Below are 24,772 nucleotides of genomic sequence, written 5' to 3'. Positions count from 1 at the left end.
AATCCCAAGAAGTCTCATCACATAGAGCAAAAAATTTTTCTATTTACCTAATTTTTTATCTGTATAAGATAATGGATGTTCACCAACATTATTGGGATAATTATTTCATGATTATATTAAGTCAAAAACTTTTGCTTGCACGTATCTTTTAATTCAGGATCATTTACGTGGGGCTTTCTTGGTGCCTCCGTGGTAAAGAATGTGATTGCCAACAGGAGACACAAGTTTTATCCCTGATCTGGGAAAGTCCTGCATGCCACAGGGCGCCTAAGCCCATGTGCCATAAACTGTGGGGTCTGTGCTCTAGAGGCTGGGACCTGCAAGTACTGAGGCTCCGTGCCGCAAATGAAGTCCGAGCACCTTGGAGTGCAAGCTCTGCAACAAGAGAAGCCACTTCAATGAGAGGCCCACCCACCACAATTAGAGAGTAGGCCCCGCTGTCTGCAGCTAGAGAAAAGCCCCTGCAGCAAGAAGACCCACCGCAGCCAAAAGTGAATAAATAAATAAAATCATAGAAAAATGAGTGAATGATCAGGCATGTAAGTTAAATGCCATTGAGCTAAAAGCCTGTTCCCAAACACAGTACTTCTGCACATTAATTTAAAAAATTATTTTTAAAGATAATTTACATGTATTTCTTATTTAATCCTTGTGGCAGTTCTGAGTAGATGGGATGTTGCATTGAGAAGAACCTACCCATGGTTATAGAATTAATATATTGTAGAGCTTAGATTTAAATGTATGTTGCTCAAAGAAGGGGGTTTTTTTGCCTTCTTTTTCTTTTCTGATACAACACACTGTGATTGAAGTCCGTGTTAGAGCTATAAGCCTAGGCCTCTCTCCATTTGTATGTATTCCTTTAGTCCACTAGAGGTCAGTATTGGGCTGATAAAGAAAGGAACCTTTGTTTTTTTTTTGATTCACAGAATTTTAAGTCTTATTGCTAGGTACTCTTGGAAGTTGTATTTGCAATAAAACTTTATTTAATGGCATGTGTAATGACAGCTGTAAAAGTTTCAATAGCTACATTTTCAGGTGAATAATTCAAGTTAGGTGATTCTTATGCCACCCCCCACCCACTTTAAATAAATAGGAGAATATTCAAATTATGTCTTTTACAGACATCCCTCTCTTTTGTTGGGCCAAATCTCATTCTTACATAGATCTCTTTTATTATTTTTTCCTTTATATAGTAAGCATTTATCTGAGTTTTCTGTGTGTTTGGCATTGTGTCTGGACTGGGAGGATTCTAAGAATGGGCAAGTATGTTTCCTATCCTGAAGAAGAGAAGTGTTGAACTCTGAAGTGCTGTACTGTCATTTTTTATTTGAATACTTGACAAGTTTAGTTAACTCATCTTCTCTATCCTGCCTTCAACTTACTATTTCCGCAGTTCCCATTTTTTGGAATGATCCCATTGTCTAGTCTTAAAGACCAGAATATTTGCAGTTATTTTTATTGTCTTTCCCTCTTCCACATACAACATTTAAATCAGTAAACTGTATTGCTTCTGCTTCTTCTGTTTCTGGTGCTCCCTTAATTCAAATGCTCATCATTGTTATTTGGACTCCTTTAGTGATCTATATTGATGTTCCTGTTTCTAGTCTTTATCTTCTCCCAGTTGACCATTCCGCAGCTCCCAGAGGTTGTGCCCGAATTGTAAAGCTGGTCTTTTTCTCCCCTTGCTCACATTCTTCTCTTGTTCCTCCATTGCCTCCTAGCTGCCCTTGAAACTACTTTGTATGGCATCTTTAACTTTGTCTCTTACTGTTGTTCAGTCGCTAAGTCCTGTCCAGCTCTTTGTGACCCCATGGACTTCGGCACAGCAGTCTCCTCTATCCTTCACTGTCTCCCAGAGTTTGCTCAGATTCATGTCCATTGAGTTGGTGATGCTATTCAACCATCTTGTCCTCTGCCGCCTCCTTCTCCCTTTGCCTTCAGTCTTTTCCAGCATCAGGGTCTTTTCTAATGAGTCAGCTCTTCACCTCAGGTGGCCAAAGTATTGGAGCTTCAGCTTCAGCATCAGTCCTTCCAATGAATATTCAGGGTTGATTTCCTTTATGATTGACTGATTTGACTATCTCTTGTTAGTCCTTCATAACATATTCTTGTACAAAATTACTTATTACTTGGGTGGATAATGTTATTTCACATGTCTTTTCTTATGCAGTTTCTTTCTTCTGGAATGGCTACCCTTTCTACCTACTTCCCTTTGTAAAAATCATATTCACTTTTTTAAATTGGAGGATAATTGCTTTCCAATGTTGTGTTAGTTTCTACTGTACAACATGGTGAATCATCTGTAAGTATATGTATATCCCCCTGCTTCTTGAGCCTCCCCACTTGGCTACCTTTTCCTCCAAGCTCCTGAAATCCCTTCTTGCAGATATGATTACTTTCTGCTAATCATCGTACCCATGTTTATTTCTGTCATTATACTCATTGCACTGAATTTCAGCCACTTGTGTGCTTATCCATTTCTTAAAATGATGTGAGTTTCAAGAGTCAGAAAATCTGTTTTATTCTTTGTATAGTCAACACAATACTGGGACTCAAGTGGTTGTTCAGTACATGTTTGACTGAAAGTAGGGATATAGGGAGAAAGCACTGTGAGTTAAAACAGTGAGAGGAGGCTTTCTAAAGGAAAAAGAATTTTAGTTGGGTTTTGGAGGAAAGATTGAGTACAGGTAGGGAGAGGTCATCTAGAAGAGAAATGGCTTAAGCAAAGATAGAGTAGTGAAAATATTCTTAGTATATCATGAGGTAGATTCTGTTCCAAGCAGAAATTCATGTTGGAGAGTACTGGAAAATACATTGGGACAGTCAGGTTCACCTCCCATTAACTGTAATGAGAAGGTGATGAGTTCCATTTTAGGTATGTAGTAAGTGAAGTGATGATGGAAGACACAGTAGTATATGGAACTAGAGATATGCTATTGAATTTTGAAAGAGTGACAGAAGAGCAGGGGTTGAGGAATAAACTTGCTTTATTTCTATATATTAGGAAAACAGAGAAGAACATATGTGAGGGAATCTTGAGGAAGAGGTGGTTAAATGTGTAAAGATTATTCACAAAGAGAATGAACAAAGAAGTTAAAAAAAAAAAGCCTAATGTTTTCTAAGGTCTGTTTGTTTGCTTGATACCCTGTTACCTGCACTCTGGGCAGCAAAAGTCAGTCAGCTACTTCTCTGTCTCCAAGGCTGTTCTTGGAGGGACAGAGTAAATGGTCCTGGCGAGATGGCTTAGCAGGTTAGAAAAGAGCTCTGAAGAACTTGTATGGACTTTAGAGTCACATTTTAGTTTTTACATATATTGCATATATTTACATATTTTAATCTCTATTTACTCTTCTCTACTTCCTGCCAGTCCCATAACATAATTTTGAATAGATGGTGGTTTTCCTGTGCTTTCTAATGGGTAATATCTGAGTATTTATTTCATTATTCTACCTGTTTTAGTATTTCCAACTTGATTAGTTCTTTCTTGGCAGATCTGCCCTGACTGCTCCTTGATAAATGGAAAAGCCTTGATAATTTTGACAGAGACCCCAGGTTACTATAGAGCTTTGGAATAAACCTTGCAGGGTGCTCATTTCTAGCATAGGGTATGTTGATTTGGCCTAAGCTACTTTGTGCTCCATCAAAGTGATTGGTAAACCAGGCGCAAAAAGAACAAATCATAGATGATCTAAAATTACTTCCAGAGGGTTTCTTTCAGATTTGTATTATTTGAAGTATAAATGATAGTACTTAAATGTGGCTCCTCTTGATTGCTTTTGGTACATTGATAGTATTTTATTGATTGTGAGAGAAAAATATTTAACTTTGGATTCAATAAAATAAAACCAACTTATGAAAGCTTTTAGTTTTGCTGTACTGAGAGAAAGAGTAAAGAGACAAGTGATCATTCTCTAGTTGAGGGCTTGCTTTTTTAATATGAAAGCTTTAGCTTTCTAGAGCCCTCAGTCTCTTTTTGTGTGGTTTACATTGAAATAAGTGAGAGGGGTGAACTTCCTACTTTTGAGAGGAGTCGGAAGAATGTTTTATCTAATTTGGGATCTCAAATGCTTTAAGGATATATATGTCTTGTTTACAAACATAAAGTAAATGTTATTGGGTATCTTCCCTCTCAGTTTTGTTACTGAAGCCATGTATTTTATGTAAGTCAAATTAAAATATCAACAAGTACTATGCAGAGAAACAAGTTGGTCCATTGATTCAAATCTCTGGAATGTAGATTCTTTTCATTTTCTTGGCAGAGTCTAGCTCACGTAGTTCAAGTTTTTCTCTGTCCTGTTATAATTGTCTTATTTAACTAGTACCTGGACTAACCCTTATACTTAGTATTTATCTAGAATTCTTAATCTCATTCAAAATATTTGGAGATTCTGGTTTTTCTCTTGAACTAATTTCTACTTGTTGCTGAGTAGAAACATCATATAGTGATTAAGGAATGTATATTCTGAGAAGTCACATTTCTTAAGCTTTATATCTTTGGATGATACTAAGTATTAATATTACTGTTTTAAAAAGAAAAGTTCCATTGTGAAACACTTTTGGAACATGCTAGATTAAAGCATGTTAAATAACCTTTCTTAAAATATGACTTTTACCAGTTTTTATTCTGTTAATGTATTATACATCATACAAGAAGATTTGCATAACATGGAGTGTTTCACATTTATTTGACTTCAGAACTCTTTTTGGGGGGCTGTTTTTGTCATGCTTTATGGGACTGTTGGTATAGTGGGAAGATGACTCATGGAATTTAGGAGCTCACACTTTGGGCTTCTGACTTACCACTTACTAACCTTGTGGCCTCAAACAATCCTTTGTCTTCCAGTGTATTTCCTGAGTGGTGATTACGATCCCTTCCAGCTCTGATACTTTGGTCTAACTTCTGATGTTGACTCTGTATAGTCACGCTTTCCACCTCTTTGGATATATGGAAACCACATTGTTATTTGAGTGTATTTTGTTAAGCTGAGGGAATTACACTTTTCTATAAAAGTTTAGAAAAAGAAATGCTTAAAACTCTGATTTCCTCAGACTAAGGTCATGAAATTCTGTTGGATTCATTAGTTCATATTACTCTATTAAGATATTTCATTCTCCTGATTAAAATTTATTGATCTCATATATCCACGTATCTGCTTTTAAGAGTACCCTAAGCTTGAAGACTCCTCTCCCTTTTCTCCAAACCACAGTGGTTCTGGTATAGCACTTATCTTTTAAGAGATAAATATTTAGTCATTTGCACTAATCTCTTTGCTGCTGTGCCATGCTAAGTCAGTTCAGTCATGTTCAACTCAGTGTGACCTTATGGAGTCTAGACTGCCAGGCTCCTCTGTCCATGGAATTCTCCAGGCAAGAATACTGGAGTGGGTTGCCATGCCCTCCTCTGGGGAATCTTCCTGACCCAGGGATCCGGCCTGCATCTCTTAAGTCTCTTGCATTGGAGGGCGGGTTCTTTACCCCTAGTGCCACCTGGGAAGCCCCACTCTCTTGGCAGATCAATAGATTTCATTTTTGTGATGACAGGGTGTGTATTTAGAAAATCTTCCCAGGTGGCACTATTGGTAATGAACCCTTCTGCCAATGCAGAAGACTTAAGAGATGTGGTTCAATTTCTGAGTTGGGAAGACGCCCTGGAGGAGGCCATGGCAACCCACTCTCATGTTCTTGCCTGGGGAATTCCTGGCACAGAGGAGCCTGGTGGGCTGCAGTCCATGGGGTTACAAAGAGTTGGACATGACTGAAGTGACTTAGCTCTCACTAAGTGATTATCTTTTTTTTCTTCCTATGTGCTACATTAATATGTTTGGTTTTATTTCTGGTACTAAAATTTTATGTATTTTAAGGCATTTCATTGTATTTTCTTTTGATACCAATTAATTCAAAATTAAAAGTTCTTTGAATGCTTAAGTTTTTTTGTTCTTTTGTTTATTTATTTGTGTGTATTTATTTCTGTCCTAGGCACAACAACAAAGAAACCTGGATAACATCATCTTGCAACAACCCAGGATAGGTAGCAAGAGAAAATCTAAGAAAGAAGCATATACAATTTTTGATACAGAGATAGAAAGCACTAGCCCCAAGTCTGAACAGGATTCAGGAATTCTGGATGTTGAAGATGAGGAAGACGATGAAGAGGTAACTAACATTTGAACCGGGGCAGTGAACTTATTATTCCTTTAAATATAGTGTGTTTGAGGTGTGATGAGGAATTTATCCATGTAACGTAACTCATGTGATCTTCAGGATATTAAAGATCATTTAAAATACAAATGGTGCCTGATTTAAGGAAACTGAAGATGTACTAAGATATCTTAGGTTCTAAATCTTTATATTTTAAATATTCTCATCCATTTTTTGTTTGTTTGTTTCAGTGTTTTTGATTGTATACTGAGTACTTCATTAAGGGAAGAATAGAGTTTACCTGACCTAGAGAAAGAGATCTAGATGACCTCTACTGGAGCTGGAACAAGTTACTTGAGACAAATAAAAGATGTTACTTTAAACAGTGGGGTGTAAACAAAGAGCTTTCTTAGCCCTGAGAAATGATTCAGATTGAAATTACTAAATGGTTTCAGAAAGTTGAGAACAGATTTCTAGAAGAAATAAATGTATAAGTGATTATAGAGTATCTGGGAATTTTGAGACATGTCCTTGCCGTCTTAGTTCTGTGACACTTTGAGGTAAAGAATAAGGTCACGTGGCTTACCTAGTATATTTTTATATCTTTCTTTGTTGTTAAAAGTATATTTAATGTATTTTTAAAAATAAAACTACTGTGATATTTGAGATGTCCAGTTAAAATATTTTTGAACTATTCATTATTTGCATAAACTGGATCATTTTTTGTGTAAGTATAGTGGTTAGGAGCATGAACTTTGAAGGCTTATGGACCATTCAGATATTGATTTTGCTATTTTATTTTACTTAAAAATTATGATTAATGATCATATTATTTACTTTTCAAATGCTCACTGACATGAGCAAGAAACCATTTACTACTGTTCTCAGGAACCTGTTTTATCTTTAATTGTCTCTTTTATTGATTCATTTCCCCAGATAAAACTGGATTCACTGTTTCTTCCCCATCCTTATTCTTTGTTATATCCTTACTACGCTTCGTACTCTTCTCTCTCTGCTGAAACTATAGCCCCAAACTTTTCACTAACTTTGTAATCTTAGGTATTGTTTGGAACTTCTCACTATGTCTTCTCACTTAGTCTTCCAAACTAAAATTTGGAACTTCAGTGTCTTTGGAACAAGTGCCTCTGCTATTAGAGGTGGTCAGCAAATTTCACTACTCTTCCTTGCTGATTTCTGTTTCATATTGTTATTATCAGAGTGCCTGTCCTTATTATCATTACTCTTTTTGCTTCAGAAATCAAATTGACGCTATTTAAATGGGGCTGAAAAACAAATACTTACTTATTTGTCTAAGTCATTAGCATTTAACTGTCATTGCGTATCTGAGAGACTGTCCTATGTATAAGGTACTACATTCTTTTATATAGTTTTTATTATTGATGGGATACACTTCTATAATACAAATCAATAATTTTATGTACAGTTTATCAGGTTGTGTTTACTATGTGAATGGGGTACATTAATATTTCACTGGGCATCCCTGGTGGCTCAGATGGTAAAAAAGCTGCTTGCAGTGCAGGAGACATGGGTTCGATCCCTGAGTTGGGATGATTCCCTGGAGAAGGGAATGGCTACCCACTCCAGTATTCTTGCCTGAAGAATTCCATGGACTGAGGAGCCTGGCGGGCTATAGTCCATTGGGTTGCAAACAGCTGGACACAACTGAGCTACTACACAATAGTTAATAAAGTGTGAAAGTTTCATTTTAAACCCTAATGTACTTGGATAAAAAGAACTTTTAATAATTCTAAGATATAGAGCTAAGGAAAAACTAGACATTTCCCTGATACCCACGGAAATAGAACGGGGCAGAGAAGACTTGATCCCCTGAGTATTTTTTAGCATTCTCTCTAGCTTGGAATGACTTGTATGGTTGGATATGGATCCACCCAGGAGACCAGATTGTCAGGGATTAGACTCATCACAAGTAAGAAGTTTTAGTAGCAGTAAAATAAAGCATCAAGATCAAGATGAGGTCCAGTTAACATTTTAAATTTACAGTTTTGATTCCCATTAAGGAAATTAAATTCTGTCAGGCACTATGGCTTAACCATAGTGTATACCCCTGGATAATACATACCCCAAAGAGAGGGTTATGTGATAAGATGAAAGAAAGAAAGATGTACACAGTTCTCATATAGTAGTGAGAGCCTTCTGGATATGAGCCATTCTTTATTGTTAGCTCACTGAAGATGCTGGGCAAGTCCTTTTTAATTTTTGTTCCATATTTTTTCATTGTTTTGTCTTCTGACGTCCAGAGAAGATGAAGAAAGCCTGACTAGTAAAATATGTTGGGGTTCCTCATTAAGGAAGTATTATAAGAATGTACTTGGAAGTTAGCATTTTAAAATGGTTATGTATCCCAAATCAAACAGAATTTGTGTTAGAGATTTGCTGATTGAGCTCTTACAATAAGAATTCAGCACTTTGCTGTCATCTAATGGCATCCTATCTTAAAAAAAAATCCTACCTTATATTTATTTACTTCTCAGTTTGAATCTTCTTCAAGTGCACATTCTTAATCTCAAACCTCATGTAGAGAATTATTTATTTAGATGTCTCCAAACTGGTTTCTTGGCATAGTTCTTGCATGGTGTGAATAAATTCTTCAGATAAGGTCTTCCATGACCCACTGTGACGTTCTGACCTTCATTCTTGTCATTCTTCAACAGACCTCATTGAGAGTAGCATAAATAGTTTTTGAAATATTTTGACTTTAAACTGTGGCATAGAATTGAGTAGTTCTTAATCTGTTTGAAGGTCATATTTTCTGTGAGAGTTTGGTAAACTATATGGAAGCTTTACCCAGTAAAATCTATGTACATTCACTTACAAAAATTATGTATAAAATTTTAGGGAATTTGTGAAACTAATGTTGCCCCTAGGACTTAAGTTAAGAACCTGTGTTGTAGCAAGAGTGCTTCTTGAACATGAATTTGCATAGAAATCAACTTGGAATCACGTTTAAATACAGATTCTGATTGTATAGGTTGGGGGGTGAATCTGAAAGTCTCCATATTTAACAAACTCCCTGGTAAGAACTGTGGTTCTGGTCCCTGGGCATACTTTGAGTTGCAAGGCTATAGTGGACCATGAGGAAGCACTTTTAGTATATAAAGCAAACAAATTCATGAATATTTAGATATCTTACTGATTTTTCATTAATGTGTCCTAACATTTTTCCGGTAAAGAATACAGTACTTGAATCAGTTCATTTCAGTTCAGTTGCTCATGTCCAACTCTTTGTGACCCCATGGCCTGCAGCACGCCAGGCTTCCCCGTCCATCACCAACTTCCGGAGCTTACTCAAACTCATGTCCATTGAGTCAGTGATGCCGTCCAACCATCTCATCCTCTATCATCCCTTTCTTCTCCTGCCTGCAATCCCTCCCAGCATCAGAGTCTTTTCAAATGAGTTAGCTCTTTGCATCAAGTAGCCAAAGTATTGGAGTTTCAGCTTCAGCATCAGTCCTTCCAGTGAACACCCAGGACTGATCTCCTTTAGGATGGACTGGTTGGATCTCCTTGCAGTCCAAGGGACTCTCAAGAGTCTTCTCCAACACCACAGTTCAGAAGCATCAATGCTTTGGCACTCAGCTTTCTTTGTAATCCAACTCTCATATCCATAGATGACTACTGGGAAAACCAAAGCTTTCACTAGACGGACATTTGTTGACAAAGTAATGTCTCTGCTTTTTAATATGCTGTCTAGACTGGTCATAACTTTTTTTCCAAGAAGCGTCTTTTAATTTCATGGCTACAGTCATCAGCTACAGTGATTTTGGAGCCCCCCAAAATAAAGTCTCTCACTGTTTCCAGTGTTTCCCTATCTATTTGCCATGAAGTGATGAGACCAGAGGCCATGATCTTTGTTTTCTGAATGTTGAGCTTTAAGCCAACTTTTTCACTCTCCTCTTTCACTTTCATCAAGAGGTTCTTTAGTTCTTCTTCGCTTTCTGCCAAAAGTGTGGTGTCATCTGCATATCTGAGGTTATTGATATTTCCCCTGGCAATCTTGATTCCAGCTTGTGCTTCGTCCAGTCCAGCATTTCTCGTGATGTACTCTGCACATAAGTTAAATAAGCAGGGTGACAATATACAGCCTTGACATACTCATTTCCCAATTTGGAACCTGTCTGTTGTTCCATGTCCAGTTCTAACTGTTGCTTCTTGACCAACATACAGGTTTCTCAAGAGGCAGGTCAGGTGGTCTGGTATTCCCATCTCTTTCAGAATTCTCCACAGTTTGTGGTGATCCACACAGTCAAAGGCTTTGGCATAGTCAATGAAGCAGAAATAGATGGTTTTTCTGGAACTCTCTTGCTTTTTCGATGACCCATCACATGCAGGCAAGTTGATCTGTGGTTCCTCTGCCTTTTCTAAAACCAGCTTGAACATCTGGAAGTTCATGGTTCATGTATTGCTGAAGCCTGGCTTGGAGAATTTTGAGCATTACTAGTGTGTGAGATGAGTGCAATTGTGCAATAGTTTGAGCATTCTTTGGCATTGCCTTTTTTTGGGATTGGAATGAAAACTGACCTTTTCCAGTGGCCACTGCTGAGTTTTCCAAATTTGCTGGCATATTGAGTACAGCACTTTCACAGCATCATCTTTTATGATTTGAAGTAGCTGTTTAAAAAAAAAAAAGTACTTGAAAGTCATATTTTGTTTTCTAAAATCTGTTGCTTCCCAGGTGGCACTAGTGTAGAGAACCTGCCTGCCAAGTCAGGAGTTGTAAGAGTTGCAGGTTCAGTCCTTGGGTTGAGAAGATCCCCTGCAGGAGGGCATTGGTACCCACTCCAGTATTCTTGTCTGGAAAATTCCATGGACAGAGGATCCTGGCGGGCTACAATCCATGGGGTTTCAAAGAGTCAGACACAACTAAAGCAACTTAGCATGCACACGTAATAAACTAGATCATTATTTTTAGTGAAATTTTATAATTCTGATTTAACATACCTTCAGTTTAGGTATTTTTTTCAATATCTGAAGAATGTTTTGCCTTTTCCTGTGTTTTTAGTGGAAATATACTTACTATATTTTTTGAGCCAAGTGACATTTGTACATTATTTACTATGTCTTTTGGTTGATAATAATAGTAGACTATAGAATGAGATGGGTAAGGAAAACTGAACACCTGCAAAATAGGTTTCCACATAGTAAACAGATTGTGTATTTTTAAACTGAAGTAAAGTTTGTGTCCACCACGGTGGCTCAGATGGTAAAGCGTCCGTCTACAATGTGGGAGACCTGGGTTTGATCCCTGGGTCTGGGAGATACCCTGGAGAAGGAAATGGCAACCCACTCCAGTACTATTGCCTGGAAAATCCCATGAACAGAGGAGCCTGGTAGGCTACAGTCCATGGAGTTGCAAAGAGTCGGACAGGACTGAGCGACTTCACTTCACTTCACTTCAAAGTTTGTGTCAGAGATGGGAAAAACTTCATAGCCTGGGGATGAAAAACTTAGTAGCCTGAAGATGAAGTCATAGTAGTAAGTTGTCATCTTGGATGAAAAAATGAATAAATGTTGAATTGACTGGCAAAGTCAGTTTCTTGATTGCTAGTTGCAAGAAAACTATTCTCCTGTAAATTCTGTCCCTATTTGTATTTTATTTTTGTCTAAGTTAATGAAAGGGTCACCTTAATTAATGTAAGTTTTTTTATTGTAACTTGTCATATATGTATATAAAGTTGAACTATATAAACTGCTGGTACTTGCCCATTTTTTGACCAAGAACTTAATTAGTTTTCAGTGGAAATACGTATGAATTTTAGAATTCAAAAATATTTATATTTCAATTATACAGCATTATAATTTGAGATCTGTAACATTACAAAGTGATCATTCCCCAAAGGGTCATGTCTGCCACCATACTGCTGACCCCTTGAATGCCTTGCAGCCCTCCTCCAGGCCCCTTCCCCTCTGTTAACTACTGGTCTGTTCCCTGTGACTATGTGTTTGTTTTTGTTTTATTTAGTTTTATATTCCACATATGAATGAATTCATACATCATTTGTCTTTTTATTTCTGATATTTCAGTCAGCATATTACCCTCAGTTCCATCCATGTCATCCCAGTTGGCAAGATTTCATTGTTTTTATCTAGTTGATTAGTATCATTACGGGTATATCTGTATCTTTATCTTTATTTGTACCTATATGCCAGCTCTTTTTTATCCATTCATCATTCATTAATAGACATTTTCCCTATCTTGGCTATTGTAGATAATGCTCCAGTGAACGTAGGGGTTCATATATCTTTTTGAATTAGGTTTTCATATTATAGATATATATATATATGTATATATACCCAGTAGTTACAATACCTGGATAATATGGTACTTCTATTCTTAAGGTTTTGAGGAATGTCTGTATTGTTTTTCATAATACCTGCACCAATTTACAATCCCACTAGCAGTATTTGAATGTTCCCTGTTCTTTATATCCTCTCCAGTACTTGTTATTTTTTAACTTTTTGATAAAGCCATTCTAATGGATGTAAGATGATGTTGTGGCTTTCATTCCATTTCTGTAGTAAATAGTGATGTTGAACATCTTTTTATGTGATTTTTTGCCACTTGTATGTCTTTAGAAAATTGTATATTGGGTTTATTTTCCCATTTTTTTAATTGGACTGTTTATTTTTTGTTGTTGAGTTGCAAGTTCTATATATGTTTTAAATATTAACTCTTTATCAGATATATGATTTGCAAACATCTTCTTCCATTCAGTACATTGTTTTTTTTGTTTCAATGATGATTTCCTTTGATGTGCAAAAGCTTTTTAGTTTGATATAGTCCCATTTGTTTACTTTTGCTTTTGTTTCCCTTCCTTTTGAAGTTAGATCCAAAAATCATCACTAAGACAGAAGTCAGTGAGATTACCTCTTGTGTTTTTTTTCTAGGAATTTTATGGTTTCAGGTCTTACATTTAAGTCTTTAAACTGTTTTGTGCTAATTTTTGTGTGTACTTTAGGATAGTGGTTCAGTTTCATCCCTCTGTCTGTAGCTGTCCAATTTCCCAACACCATTTATTGAAGAGACAGTCCTTTCTCCATTGTATTATATATTCTTTGCTTCTTCATCATAAATTAACTCTGTATTGACCAGGAGAGTTTTGCAGAAACTAATGCCTGTGGCCAGTGATTTGTTATATAAGTGAATATTGAAAAGTCTCTGATCAATAATGTTTGGGTAACAAAAGATGTTTTCATATGTCTCTGTTCAATAGTGTGATAACTGTCCACATATGTGTAGATTATTTTTGGGGCTCTTAATTATGTTTCATTGACCTGCGTGTCTGCTTTTGGGCCGCTGCCATTTTGTTTTGATTACTATAGCTTTGTAGGATAGTTTGAAATCAAGATCATGGTCTCTCTGGCTCTGTTGTTTTTCAAGATTGTTTTGACTATTTGGGATTTTTTGCGGTTCCATACAGACTTTAGAATTGTTTTTTCTAGTTCTGTGAAATACTCCGTGGGAATTTTGATAGGGATTTATCTGCCTGCATTGTGGGAGACCTGGGTTTGATCCCTGGGTCGGGAAGATCCCCTGGAGAAGGAAATGGCAACCCACTCAAGTACCTTTGTCTGGAAAATCCCATGAACAGAGGAGCCTGGTAGGCTGTAGTCCATGGGATTGCAAATAGTCAGACATGACTGAACGACTTTACTTTCACTTTTCATTGAATCTGTAGATTGTTTTGGATATTATGAACATTTTAACAGTGTTAACTCTTCTATTCCTTGAGCATGGAATGTTTTTTCACTTACTTGAGGCTTCTTTACTTTCTTTCATCAGTCTTAGAGTTTTCAGTGTACAGGCCTTTTATCTCCTTGGTTAAATTTAATCCTGGATATTTTATTCTTTTTGATGCAGTTGTAAATTGGATTGTTTTCTTAATTTCTTTTTCTGATATTTCAATACTGTTGTACAAGAAATGCCATGGATTTCTGTGTATTGATTTAATATCCTGGAACTTTGGTGAGTTCATTGATTAGTTCTGATTTTTTTTGGTGGGGTCTTTAGGGGTTTCTAAATATAGTATCATGTCATCTGCAAACCGTGACAGTTTTATTTCTTTGTTTCTAATTTGGATGCTTTTATTTAATTGCCTTGCCTAATTGCTGTAGCTAGGACTTTGAATACTTTTTTGAATAAAAGTGGTGAGAGTGGACATCCTTGTTTTATTTCTGATCTTAGAATAGCATTAAGCTTTCCACTGTTGGCTATGGTGTTAGCTGTGGGTCTGTCATATTTGGCCTTTAGTATGTTGAAGTATATCCCTCTATCCTTGGACAGAGGAGACTGGCAGGGTATGGTCCCTAGGGTCACAAAGAGTCACACGTGACTGAAGTGACTTAGCACATAGGTATATTCCCTCTACAACCACTTTATTTAGAATTTTTATGTAAATGAATCTTGAATTTTATTAAAAGCTTTTCCTGCATTGAGATGATCATATTTTTATCCTTTATTTTGTTAGTGTGATGTATCACATAAGATTTTAGATGTAGAACCATCCTTGATCCCTGGAGTAAATCCCAATTGATTGTGGTGCATAATCCTTTTAATGTATTGTCAAATTCAATTTGTTAATATATTGTTGAAGACTTTTACCTCTATGTTCATCAGGGGTATTGGCCTGTATACAGGTTTTCTTTTTGATGTTGTCCATGTCTGGTTTTCGTGTCGGGGGGGGTTGGGAAGAGTTTGAGAGGCATGCATGTATGTTAAGTCACTTCAGTTTCTATTTCTATTTCATTTATTTCTGCACTGATCTTATTATTTTCTTTTATCTACTAACTTTGGACTTTGATTTGTTCTTCTTTTTTAGTTCCTTAGCATTAAAATTAGATTTCTATTATTTCTTGAAGTAGTCCTGGACTGCTGTTGACTTCCCTCTTAGAACTACATTTGCTGCATCTCAAAGACTTCAGTATGTAATATTTCCATTTTTCTTTGTCTCTAGGTATTTTTTTAATTTTACTTTTGATTTCTTCAATGACCCACTGGTTGTTTGGTAGCATATTGTTTAATTCCCACATTTTTCTTTTTTTTTTTTTTTGTTCAATTTTTTTCTTGTAATTGATTTCTATTTTGATAGCATTGTGACTGGGAAAAATGCTTACTATGATCTCAATCTTACTAAGTTTATTCATTTAATTTCTTTTTTAATTGGAAGAAAATTGCTTTACAATGTTGTGTTAATTTCTACCATATAATAGCACAAATCAGTCATAATTATATATGTATTGGGTACATTGAACAATTCTACATTTTTACTACCCCCACCACATTTTATGTTTTTGATGTCACATTTTGCATCTTTTTATTTATGTTTCCTTAGAAAATTATTGTATTTTCTTAGCTAAGTTCACTTCTTTTGTCTCTTAAGCTTTATGGTAGCTTTATAAGTGCTTGATTGGCTACCTTCTTTTTTTTAATTTTTAATTAATTAATTTATTTTAGTTGGAGGATAATTGCTTTACAGTGTTGTGATGATTTTTGCCATACATCACCATGAATTGGCCACAGATATACATGTGTCCCCCGCGTCCTGAACCTCCCTCTGCCCTCCCTCCCCACTCTATCCCGCTGGGTTGTCCCAGACCACTGGCTTTGGCTACCCCTGCTTCATGTATCAATCTTGCACTGGCCATCTGTTTTGCATATAGTAATGTCCAGGTTTTAATGCTATTCTCTCAAGTCATCCCATTCTCCCCTTCTTCCACTGAGTCCAAAAGTCTGTTCTTTACATCTGTGTCTCCTTTGCTGTCCTGCATGTAGGACCGTTGGTACTGTTTTCCTAAATTCCATATATATGTATATATATGTCTTTCTCTTTCTGACCTGCTTCACTCTGTATATTAAGCTCCAGGTGCATCTACCTCATTAGAACTTCTCAGATGCATTCCTTTTTATAGCTGAGTAATATTCCATTGTGTGTATGCACCAAAACTTCGTTGCCCATTCATCTGCCGATGGACATCTAGGTTGTTTCCATGTCCTAGCTACTGTAAATAGTGCTGCGGTGAACATTAGGGTACATGTGTTGCTTTCAGTTCTGGTTTCCTCAGGGTGTATCTTGCTTACGTTTTCCCATGAGGTTTTTACTTTCCTGTGTTTTCTTATCAGTTAGTTTTTTTTGTTTGTTTGTTTTTTTAACTTAGGGAATTCCCTGTAACATTTCTTGTAAGTCCACTTTAGTGGTGATGAACTTCTTTGCCAGGCTATGCTTAGCTGCTCAGTTGCGTCCAACTCTTTGTGACCCCCATGGATTGTAGCCCTCCAGGCTCTTCTGTCCTTGGGGATTCTCCAGCCAAGAATACTGGTAGCCATGCCCTTCTCTAGGGGATCTTCCCAACCCAGGGATCAAACCCAGGTCTCCTGTATTGCAGGCAGATTCTTCACAGTATGAGCCACCAGGGAAGCTAACTTCTTGAGCTTTTGCTTATTTGGAAAAACCTTTACCTCATCTTTAATTTTGAATGACAAACTTGCCGATTAGAGAAATATTGGTTGGAAAATTTTTCCTTTTAGCAATTTGAATATGCCATGCCATTCACTTATGGCCTGTAGAGTCTCTTCTGAGAAATCTGCTGGAAGCTTTATAAGGATTTTTTTTTTTGGTATATAATAAGTTTTAAACTGTGGAAAATTCTGAAAGAGATGGGAATACCAAACCACCTGACCTGCCTCTTGAGAAACCTGCCTCTTGAGAAACCTGTATGCAGGTCAGGAAGCAACAGTTAGAACTGGACATGGAACAAAGGACTGGTTCCAAATAGGAAAAGGAATACATCAAGGCTGTATATTGTCACTCTGCTTATTTAACTATATACAGAGTACATCATGAGAAATGCTGGGCTGGAAGAAGCACAAACTGGAATCAAGATTGCTGGGAGAAATAGCAATAACCTCAGATATGCAGATGACACCACCCTTATGGCAGAAAGTGAAGAAGAACTAAAGAGCCTCTTGATGAAAGTGAAAAAGGAGACTGAAAAAGTTGGCTTAAATAACATTCTTAAAACTAAGATCATGGCATCTGGTCCCATCACTTCATGGCAAATAGATGGGGAAACAGTGGAAACAGTGGGTGACTTTAATTTTCTGGGCTCCAAAATCACTGCGGATGGTGATTGCAGCCATGAAATTAAAAGATGCTTACTCCTTGGAAGGAAAGTTATGACCCAACCTAGATAGCATATTAAGAAGCAGAGACATTACTTTCTTTGTCCACAAAGGTCCATCTAGTCAAGGCTATGGTTTTTCTAGTGATCATGTGTAGATGTGTGAGTTGGACTATAAAGAAAGCTGAGCGCTGAAGAATTGATGCTTTTAAACTGTGGTATTGGAGAAGACTCTTAAGAGTCCCTTGGACTGCAAGGAGACCAAACCAGCCAGTCCTAAAGAAGATCAGTCCTGGGTGTTCATTGGAAGGAGTGATGCTGAAGCTAAAACTCCAATACTTTGGCCACCTGATGTGAAGAGCTGACTCATTTGAAAAGACCCTGATGCTGGGAAAGATTGAGAGCAGGAGGAGAAGGGGACAACAGAGGATGAGATGGTTGGATGGCATCACTGACTCAGTGGAAATGGGTTTGGGTAGATTCCGGGAGTTGGTGATGGACAGGGAACCCCTGGTGTGCTGCGGTTCATGGGGTTGCAGAGTCAGACACGACTGAGCGACTGAAATGAATGAATGAATGAAGTTGTTTTTCTCTTATTGCTATTAGGGTTCTCTCTTAGTCCTTACTCTTACCATTTTAATTATAATGTGTCTTGGTGTAGTTCTCCTTGGTGTCATCTTTCTTGGAAGTCTCTTGACTTCTAGACCTGGATGTCTGTTTCCTTCCCCAGCCTGGGCAAGTTTTTCAGCCATTATTTTTTCAAATAAGTTTTCTGACCTTTTCTCTTAGCTTTCCCTTCTGAAACTTCTATAATATGAACATATTTCCATTTGATGTTATCTCAGAGATCCCTTGAGATATATTCACTTTTTAAAATTCTTTTTTCATTTTACTCCTTTTTCTAGGTGATGCCCATGTTTTTCTTCCAGCTCATTGATCTTTCTTATATTTTAATCCAATCTGCTGTTGAATCCCCGAAGTGTATTTTTCAGTGAGTTATAACTGCTGATTAGTACTTTCTTATATTTTTTATCTTTTTGGTGAGGATTTCACTGTATTCACTCATTTTACTCCTGAGTTTGAGGAATATCTTTATGACTGTTACTTTAAACTCTTTATCAGGTTGATTGCTTATCTCTGTTTCATCAGGATCTTTTTCAGGGTATATGCCTCCTTATTTGGTTTTGAAATATGTTCCTTTGTCTCTTCTTTAGCCCAACTCTCTGTTTGTCTAAATGTGTTAGGTGAAACAGCTGTCTCTCTCAGTCTTAAAGGAGTGTGCTTTATAAGATATGATCCGTGTGGCCTGGCAGCACGGTCTTCCCTGGCCACCAGAACCAGGTGCTCACAGGCTGTCCCTCATGTGGACTGTGCATGCCCTCCAGTTGTGATGGGACCTTTGCTGCTTCGTGGGGAGGGTGGAGTGTGGTGCACTTGTTTTGATGTTAGAAATCCATTTTGAATCTTTACATGTTACTGTGGTATATTCAGATGTTATTGCTTTTTTCTAAATGTCTAAACAGAACTTTAAAAATCTTTAGAAGTAGTGAACAGTTTAGTATGAGAATGTATTAGAATCATCAGAAATATTATTTTTTAAATATTGGAAGACAGAGTGCAAAAGACCATTTAAGATGATACATTATTTGTGAGACAGTGGCCAGTAATACCTACAGAGAGTAGGGTTGTGGTGAGGATTGACTGAAGTAATTTATGTGATGTTTTGTCATGGTGCTTGGCACTTACAATGCTACCAGTATGTAATAGTTAACACTGTGGCATTCTGACTGTGCTTTTTTTTGCAATAAAGGTGAAATATATCTTGATATATTTTTTGATGATGTACCAGAAAATGGTGATGATAACCATCTACTGTAAACAAACAAACAAAGTCAATTGAAATAAAGCAATATTGAGTAAGACATCATTTGAAGAAGCAGGGCCTATGATTTCTGCTTTGTTCTAAAGTTACTTAGAGCTTCTGCATTCTTAGAATACTTCATTGTTGCCACATTTCTGGCACATCTCATATTCTAGTTTGTTTGTTACCGCTCTTGTTTACATACTGTTAGTAAGCAGTGGTCACTGTTACCCACACAGCTTTAATACAGTGTGGATCAAATAAATGATCTATGTCAGGTTTAATGCTTAAGAGTTGGTGGGTGTCTTTTTTGAAATGAGTGTTTAACAGGATGCAAGTGCTAATTTAAATACAAGTGTTGTATAGTTAGTGTAAAGTCTTCTGAGATGTCTTTCTGCCATATCAGAACTCCACAGGTTGCATGGCTTAAACAACAGAAATTTATTTTCTCACAGTTCTGGAGGGTGAAACTCTTAAGATCAAAGTGCCAGCGGGGTTGGTTTATCCTCAGGCCTCTCTTCTTGGCTTGCAAATGCACACCTTCTTGCTATGTCCTCACATAGCTTTTTCTCTGCTTGCATGCCCCTGGTATGTCTTCCTCTTCTAAGGACATTGTACTGTTATATTAGGGTTCCAGCTTTATGACTTTATTTAACTTTAATTACCTCTTAAAGGTACTGTTTTCAAATGCAGTCACTTTGTGAATTTGGGCTTTAACATATTAATTTTGAGGAGACACAGTTCAGTCCGTGACGAGGTGATTGAAAAAAAACACAAGATTTGTATTTAGAAAGTGTAAGTTCTGTCAGCTTTTGTGCTATTGGAGGAAGTCCTGTAATTTCTCTAAGCATCTCTCTTCTCACCTATAAAGTAGTGACAATAATTAATTACTGTTAAAATGCTTATGTGAAATTGTGGTTATTATGATACTTGATCCAAATTTCAAGCTGTTTATTTCAGAATTTTCTTTTGAGAGGAAGGTAACAAAATGAGTGTTATTTCTCAGAAAGTTAAAGTGAAATAAAGGATGCTATTAATACCTTCATAGTTTAGATTAGAGGTTACATTTGGGTAACCCATGGGCCAGAAACAGCTTCCAGAATGGTTGTTGGCTTATACAGGGCTTGAAAGTTTTAGAGTTAGTTTTCAACTTTTAAAGTTAGTTGAATTCACATAAAAAATCTGTATTTCTAACCTAGTCTCTTTCTGAGCATGGTAGTAACATTCCAGCACTGAGCAGCAAGGTTGCTGCAAAGGATATGGTTTTTCCGCTAATCCACAATCTCTGTTGTGTCTGCATGTTGGATATTACTATTTATCATCTTATTTGTGCAGGTGCTGAGGGAGATATATTATTACTTTTAACAAGTATGTAATAAAAATAGGAAAATGGAAGATAAAATGTTAGGACCACATGTTTGGGAAAAAATAATGACAATAGTTAATTGTAAAAATAAGTAGTAGTCCAGTATATCTGTTAAGAGAATACACTTAATGTGCTGGCCTGCTTTGCTGATTCCCTGTATCCACTAACCCCTGCTGGCTTTGCATTTCCCATTTCTGTCTTGATGAAAACTGGTCTTTTAAGAATAAATGTAATCAGATGAAAAGTAAGCACCTATATTTATAAACAAGTGGCAGTAAAGACAGTTGACCAAGTTGAATGAAGTATGACATGCTTTAGGTATTCTATTTTGCTTTTCTTATTCCTAGTGTTTGATCTTTTAAATCTATCCTTTGGCAGAAATTTATTATGGCTCACATTGATTTAGGATCTTAAAATTTTTTTCATTTTCTGATAGTATAAAAGTTTTGTTTTGAAATTATTTGCCTTAATTATAAAAGTCTACCTATCTTTTCAGGTCTTCCTGAATGTCTGCCTTATGTACTCATTGCTTTTTCAGCCACCACTTTAACTATGTGCTAAGTTGCTATTAACCCCAAATAGGGAATGTACTTTTCCCCATTCCGTCTTTATAATACCAAATTCTACTTTTCCATGAGGACTGATTGAATCTCACCTCTTCTGTACTTATTTATCTTTTACTTATTTATAAAAAGTTTTAATTAAATATGCTACATGTCTATTAAAGTATAATTGACGTACAGTGTGATATATTGAATACACACACACACATGCACAGACTCTCCACTTAATATTCCATTATTAAATTTGGAGCCTTTTCTGTCAGAAAAATGATTTTCAAAGTCAATTTTATTCTTCATTCTTCCCCACTGCCCCTGTTAAATTTGTCATTTGAAAGAAAGTGGTATATTTTATCCATCATATTTGAACTCTCAGTACATTGACTTGTTTTCTGAGAATGATATCCTTCCACATTATCACAATAAAATAATCACAATCAAGAATTTAATATATAACTTATATACAAATTTTCCCAGTTGTCCCAATATTATAGCAGTTTTTTCTTTCATTTACTTTCCTGCAAACATGTAGACATGTATCACATGTTACATTTAATTTTAATGTATATTTATTCTCTAATGTTCTTATATTTAGGTACATATGGTATACCCCCATGATTAGATTCAGGTTAATAATTTTGGCAAGAATATTACAAAAGAAGTATTATGTTCTTTTCAGTGCATCATATCAGGGAGTGCACAGTTGATTAAGGTGGTGTCTACCAGATTTCTCCACTGTTTTTCACCTATTGGTTTTAGGATTGATGATTCTTTCCTGAATCATGTATTACTATGGTGATTATAAAATAGTGTTTTTTCTCTCTTTACCATTTGATTCACGTTGATTGGTTGGCATTCTTCTAAAAGAAGAAATTTACTTTTCTCCCTTTGCTTTTTTCTTTTTTGTCTCAGTGTTGGCACCTATATATATATTTAAATATACAGCAGGTTATAGTCCATCCTTTCTTTCATTTTGATTCTCCATTTGTTCCCAGTTTTGTTAGTGGGAGTCTCATCCATTGTCCTCTGCTGTGTCTTTGTTAGTTCGGAGCATTTCATTTGTTTTCTCGCACAGGATTGATTCACTCCAGGTTTTGCCCCAGCCGCAGCATTAGCTGTTTTGTCAAAGAGTTCTTGTTTCTTTTACTGGAGAACGGTATTTAGAAACCAAGATATGGGCATTGGGTATGCTCCTTTTGTGGACAGAATTAAGAAATATACATACTACACTGACAGAGATACTTTTATAAATTGCAAGTTAAATCTGATGCTTCTAATTTAAACCTGATATCATAGTTCTTCCTCATCTGTTGCATATTTGTGTCTGAGAATTCTGGCTCCCAGAGTATTAAAATATTTACTCATTTGCCTAATTATAATGCCCAAAATAGTTTCAGAATTTCTATGCATATATCACTAAAAGCAGTAAACTTACTAAGTTCAAGATTTCTTTGCTGTTCCTTTCGTCTTAAATGCAGTGGAGCTATGTTGTTCAAAGTGTTTTGTTCAGATGTTTGTTGGCTATTTTAGTTTCTCGTGTGTGCTCATTATCCAGTTTATATATTCTTAGGCTCATATGTTTCTTTTTGTGTAATTTTTGGAGGTTTCCTATCCTTATTAATTTTTTGACCATATAAAATATGGACATGGTTCAAAAGGCAGAGTTATATAAGACAGTATGTTCACTGAAATCCCACTCTTCTCTTTATCTCTCCCTCCTGATCTTACCCACCCTTTATAAGTAATCAATATTGTGAGTTTGTGTTTGTGGCGTGTGTACATACTCTTTCCCATACCTTATATAACATTAACAGCACAGTGCATATATATGTTTTGTACTTTGTTTTTTCATTTGAAAATATATCCTGAAAATAATAATTTTTATATCAGTTCCTGGAAATTGTTCTTGTTCTATTTTTACTACTAAATTGTACTCCATTTTTGTAGGAATTTAATGATTTCTAATCTTTTCCTGTAAAAGTATAGTGTTTCTGTTATAGAGCTATTTTAATTAGCTCAACAAAATACTGACAATATCAGGTACTGGCAGGGTGCAGGACAGCTGTGCATTTGCTCTTAAAATGCAAAATGGTTTAGTCAGTTTGGAAAAGAGTCTGTTAGTGAATTTATAAAGTTGAACATACATGTACCGTATGATCCAGCAGTCTCACTCCTAGGAATTTACCCATTATGTTTACACAATAACATTTACCTGAATTTTTATAGCAACTTTATTCATACATTGCAGAAAGTAGAAGCAATCCAAGTATTCTTCAGTGAATGAAGAGATAAATGAACCATGGTATATCCATAATTAGAGTGTCACTTTGAAGTAAAAAGAAGTAAACTGTAGATACATGAAATAACACAAATGAATCTCAAATGCATTATGCTGAATGAAAGAAGCCAGATTCAAAGGTTACATACAGTGTGAATCTCTTTATATGACATTCTTGAAAAGACAAAACTCTAGGGACAGGAAATGGATCAGTGTTTGGCAAGGGCTGAACATTACGGAGAAATTTGACTACAGAGGGGCATGACGGAAATTTTGGGGGTGGTGGAACCTTTTTTTAAAATCTAGATTGTGACAGTGATTATAGGACTAGATGGATTATTTTAGAACATAAAGTTGTTATAGAAAGTTGTCACTAGAAAGGATGGATTTTCCTCTATGCAAAACACCTTAAAACTTAAAAAGAAAGTTTTATAGTAAACCCCAAAACCTGAGAATTGCTTTATATATAGTTGGAGATGTTTCTTCAGGGTAGGTTTCTAGATTGCTGATTCAAGGGATAAATGCATGTATATTCTTGTTGGATAATGTGAAATTCTGCTCCATAGAGGTTGAACCATTTTCTGCACCTCCCCACTACCAGCCATGTATGAAATGCTTATTTTCTTACAGCTTCTTTCAGGGAGAATTTTGTTAAGTTCTTGATTTTTTGCCAGTTGCATAAATGAAAAACAGTATCTCTGTATAGTTTTAATTTGCATTCCTATTACTACGGGCGAAATGTGGTATCTGAGAAGTTTGAGAGGCATTTGTACTTTTTTCCCCAGTAAGCTATTTGTTTGTTTTTTTTTACCCATTTTTTTCTGATTTTTTTCCCCTTCAGTTTTTATGATTTGCTTATATATTAGGGATATTAGTTCTTTACCTATAATAAAATTTTCTTCTACCTACTTTTGATCAGCTTAACTTTTCTTCCTCTTAGAACTTTTATATTTAATACCACATTCATGCTAAATTTCCTTTTTGCCTGATAGTTTAGAGTTTCTTAGCATGCAGTCTCTCTCTCTCTCTTCAGTTGCTAAGTCATGTCCGACTCTTGCTACCCCGTAGACTGTAGCCTGCCAGGCTCCTCTGTCCATGGGATTCTCCAGGTAAGAATACTGGAGTGGGTTGCCCTTTCCTTCTCCAGGGGATCTTCCCAATCCAGGAATCAAAGCCGGGTCTCCTAGACCCAGCAGATTCTTTACCAACTGAACTATGAGGGAAGTCCTAGCGTATAGTAGACCATTGTAAAATAAAGATCAGTTGAATTTTTATTTCCTAAGTGTTCAGGTTCAAGCAGAGAATTCTTAAAGGACTCTCATTTGATTTGGTTGCAAGGTGTTTTGTAATGCCTCAATAAGGAGAAATGCTGTTATCTTTCCTGATTTTCTTCTGTTTAGTGCAAACACTTG

General features: G+C 36.2%; 1 protein-coding gene across 2 annotated transcripts in view; it reads left to right on the top strand.

Moving 5' to 3' along the window:
* Positions 1 to 24,772, top strand: part of EXOC6B (exocyst complex component 6B) — a 708,301-nt gene that overhangs the window by 295,337 nt on the left and 388,192 nt on the right. For both annotated transcript variants that reach the window (XM_012173630.3, XM_060412346.1), the window contains one exon: positions 5,977 to 6,153. In XM_012173630.3, coding sequence (XP_012029020.2) covers positions 5,977 to 6,153 — 177 coding nt within the window. The remainder of the gene's footprint in view (positions 1 to 5,976; positions 6,154 to 24,772) is intronic.

This window comes from Ovis aries, chromosome 3 (assembly GCF_016772045.2).
Source record: "Ovis aries strain OAR_USU_Benz2616 breed Rambouillet chromosome 3, ARS-UI_Ramb_v3.0, whole genome shotgun sequence".
NCBI lineage: Eukaryota > Metazoa > Chordata > Mammalia > Artiodactyla > Bovidae > Ovis > Ovis aries.
Note: the sequence above shows the minus strand (reverse complement) of the source record. Positions and strands in the feature narration are given on the sequence as shown.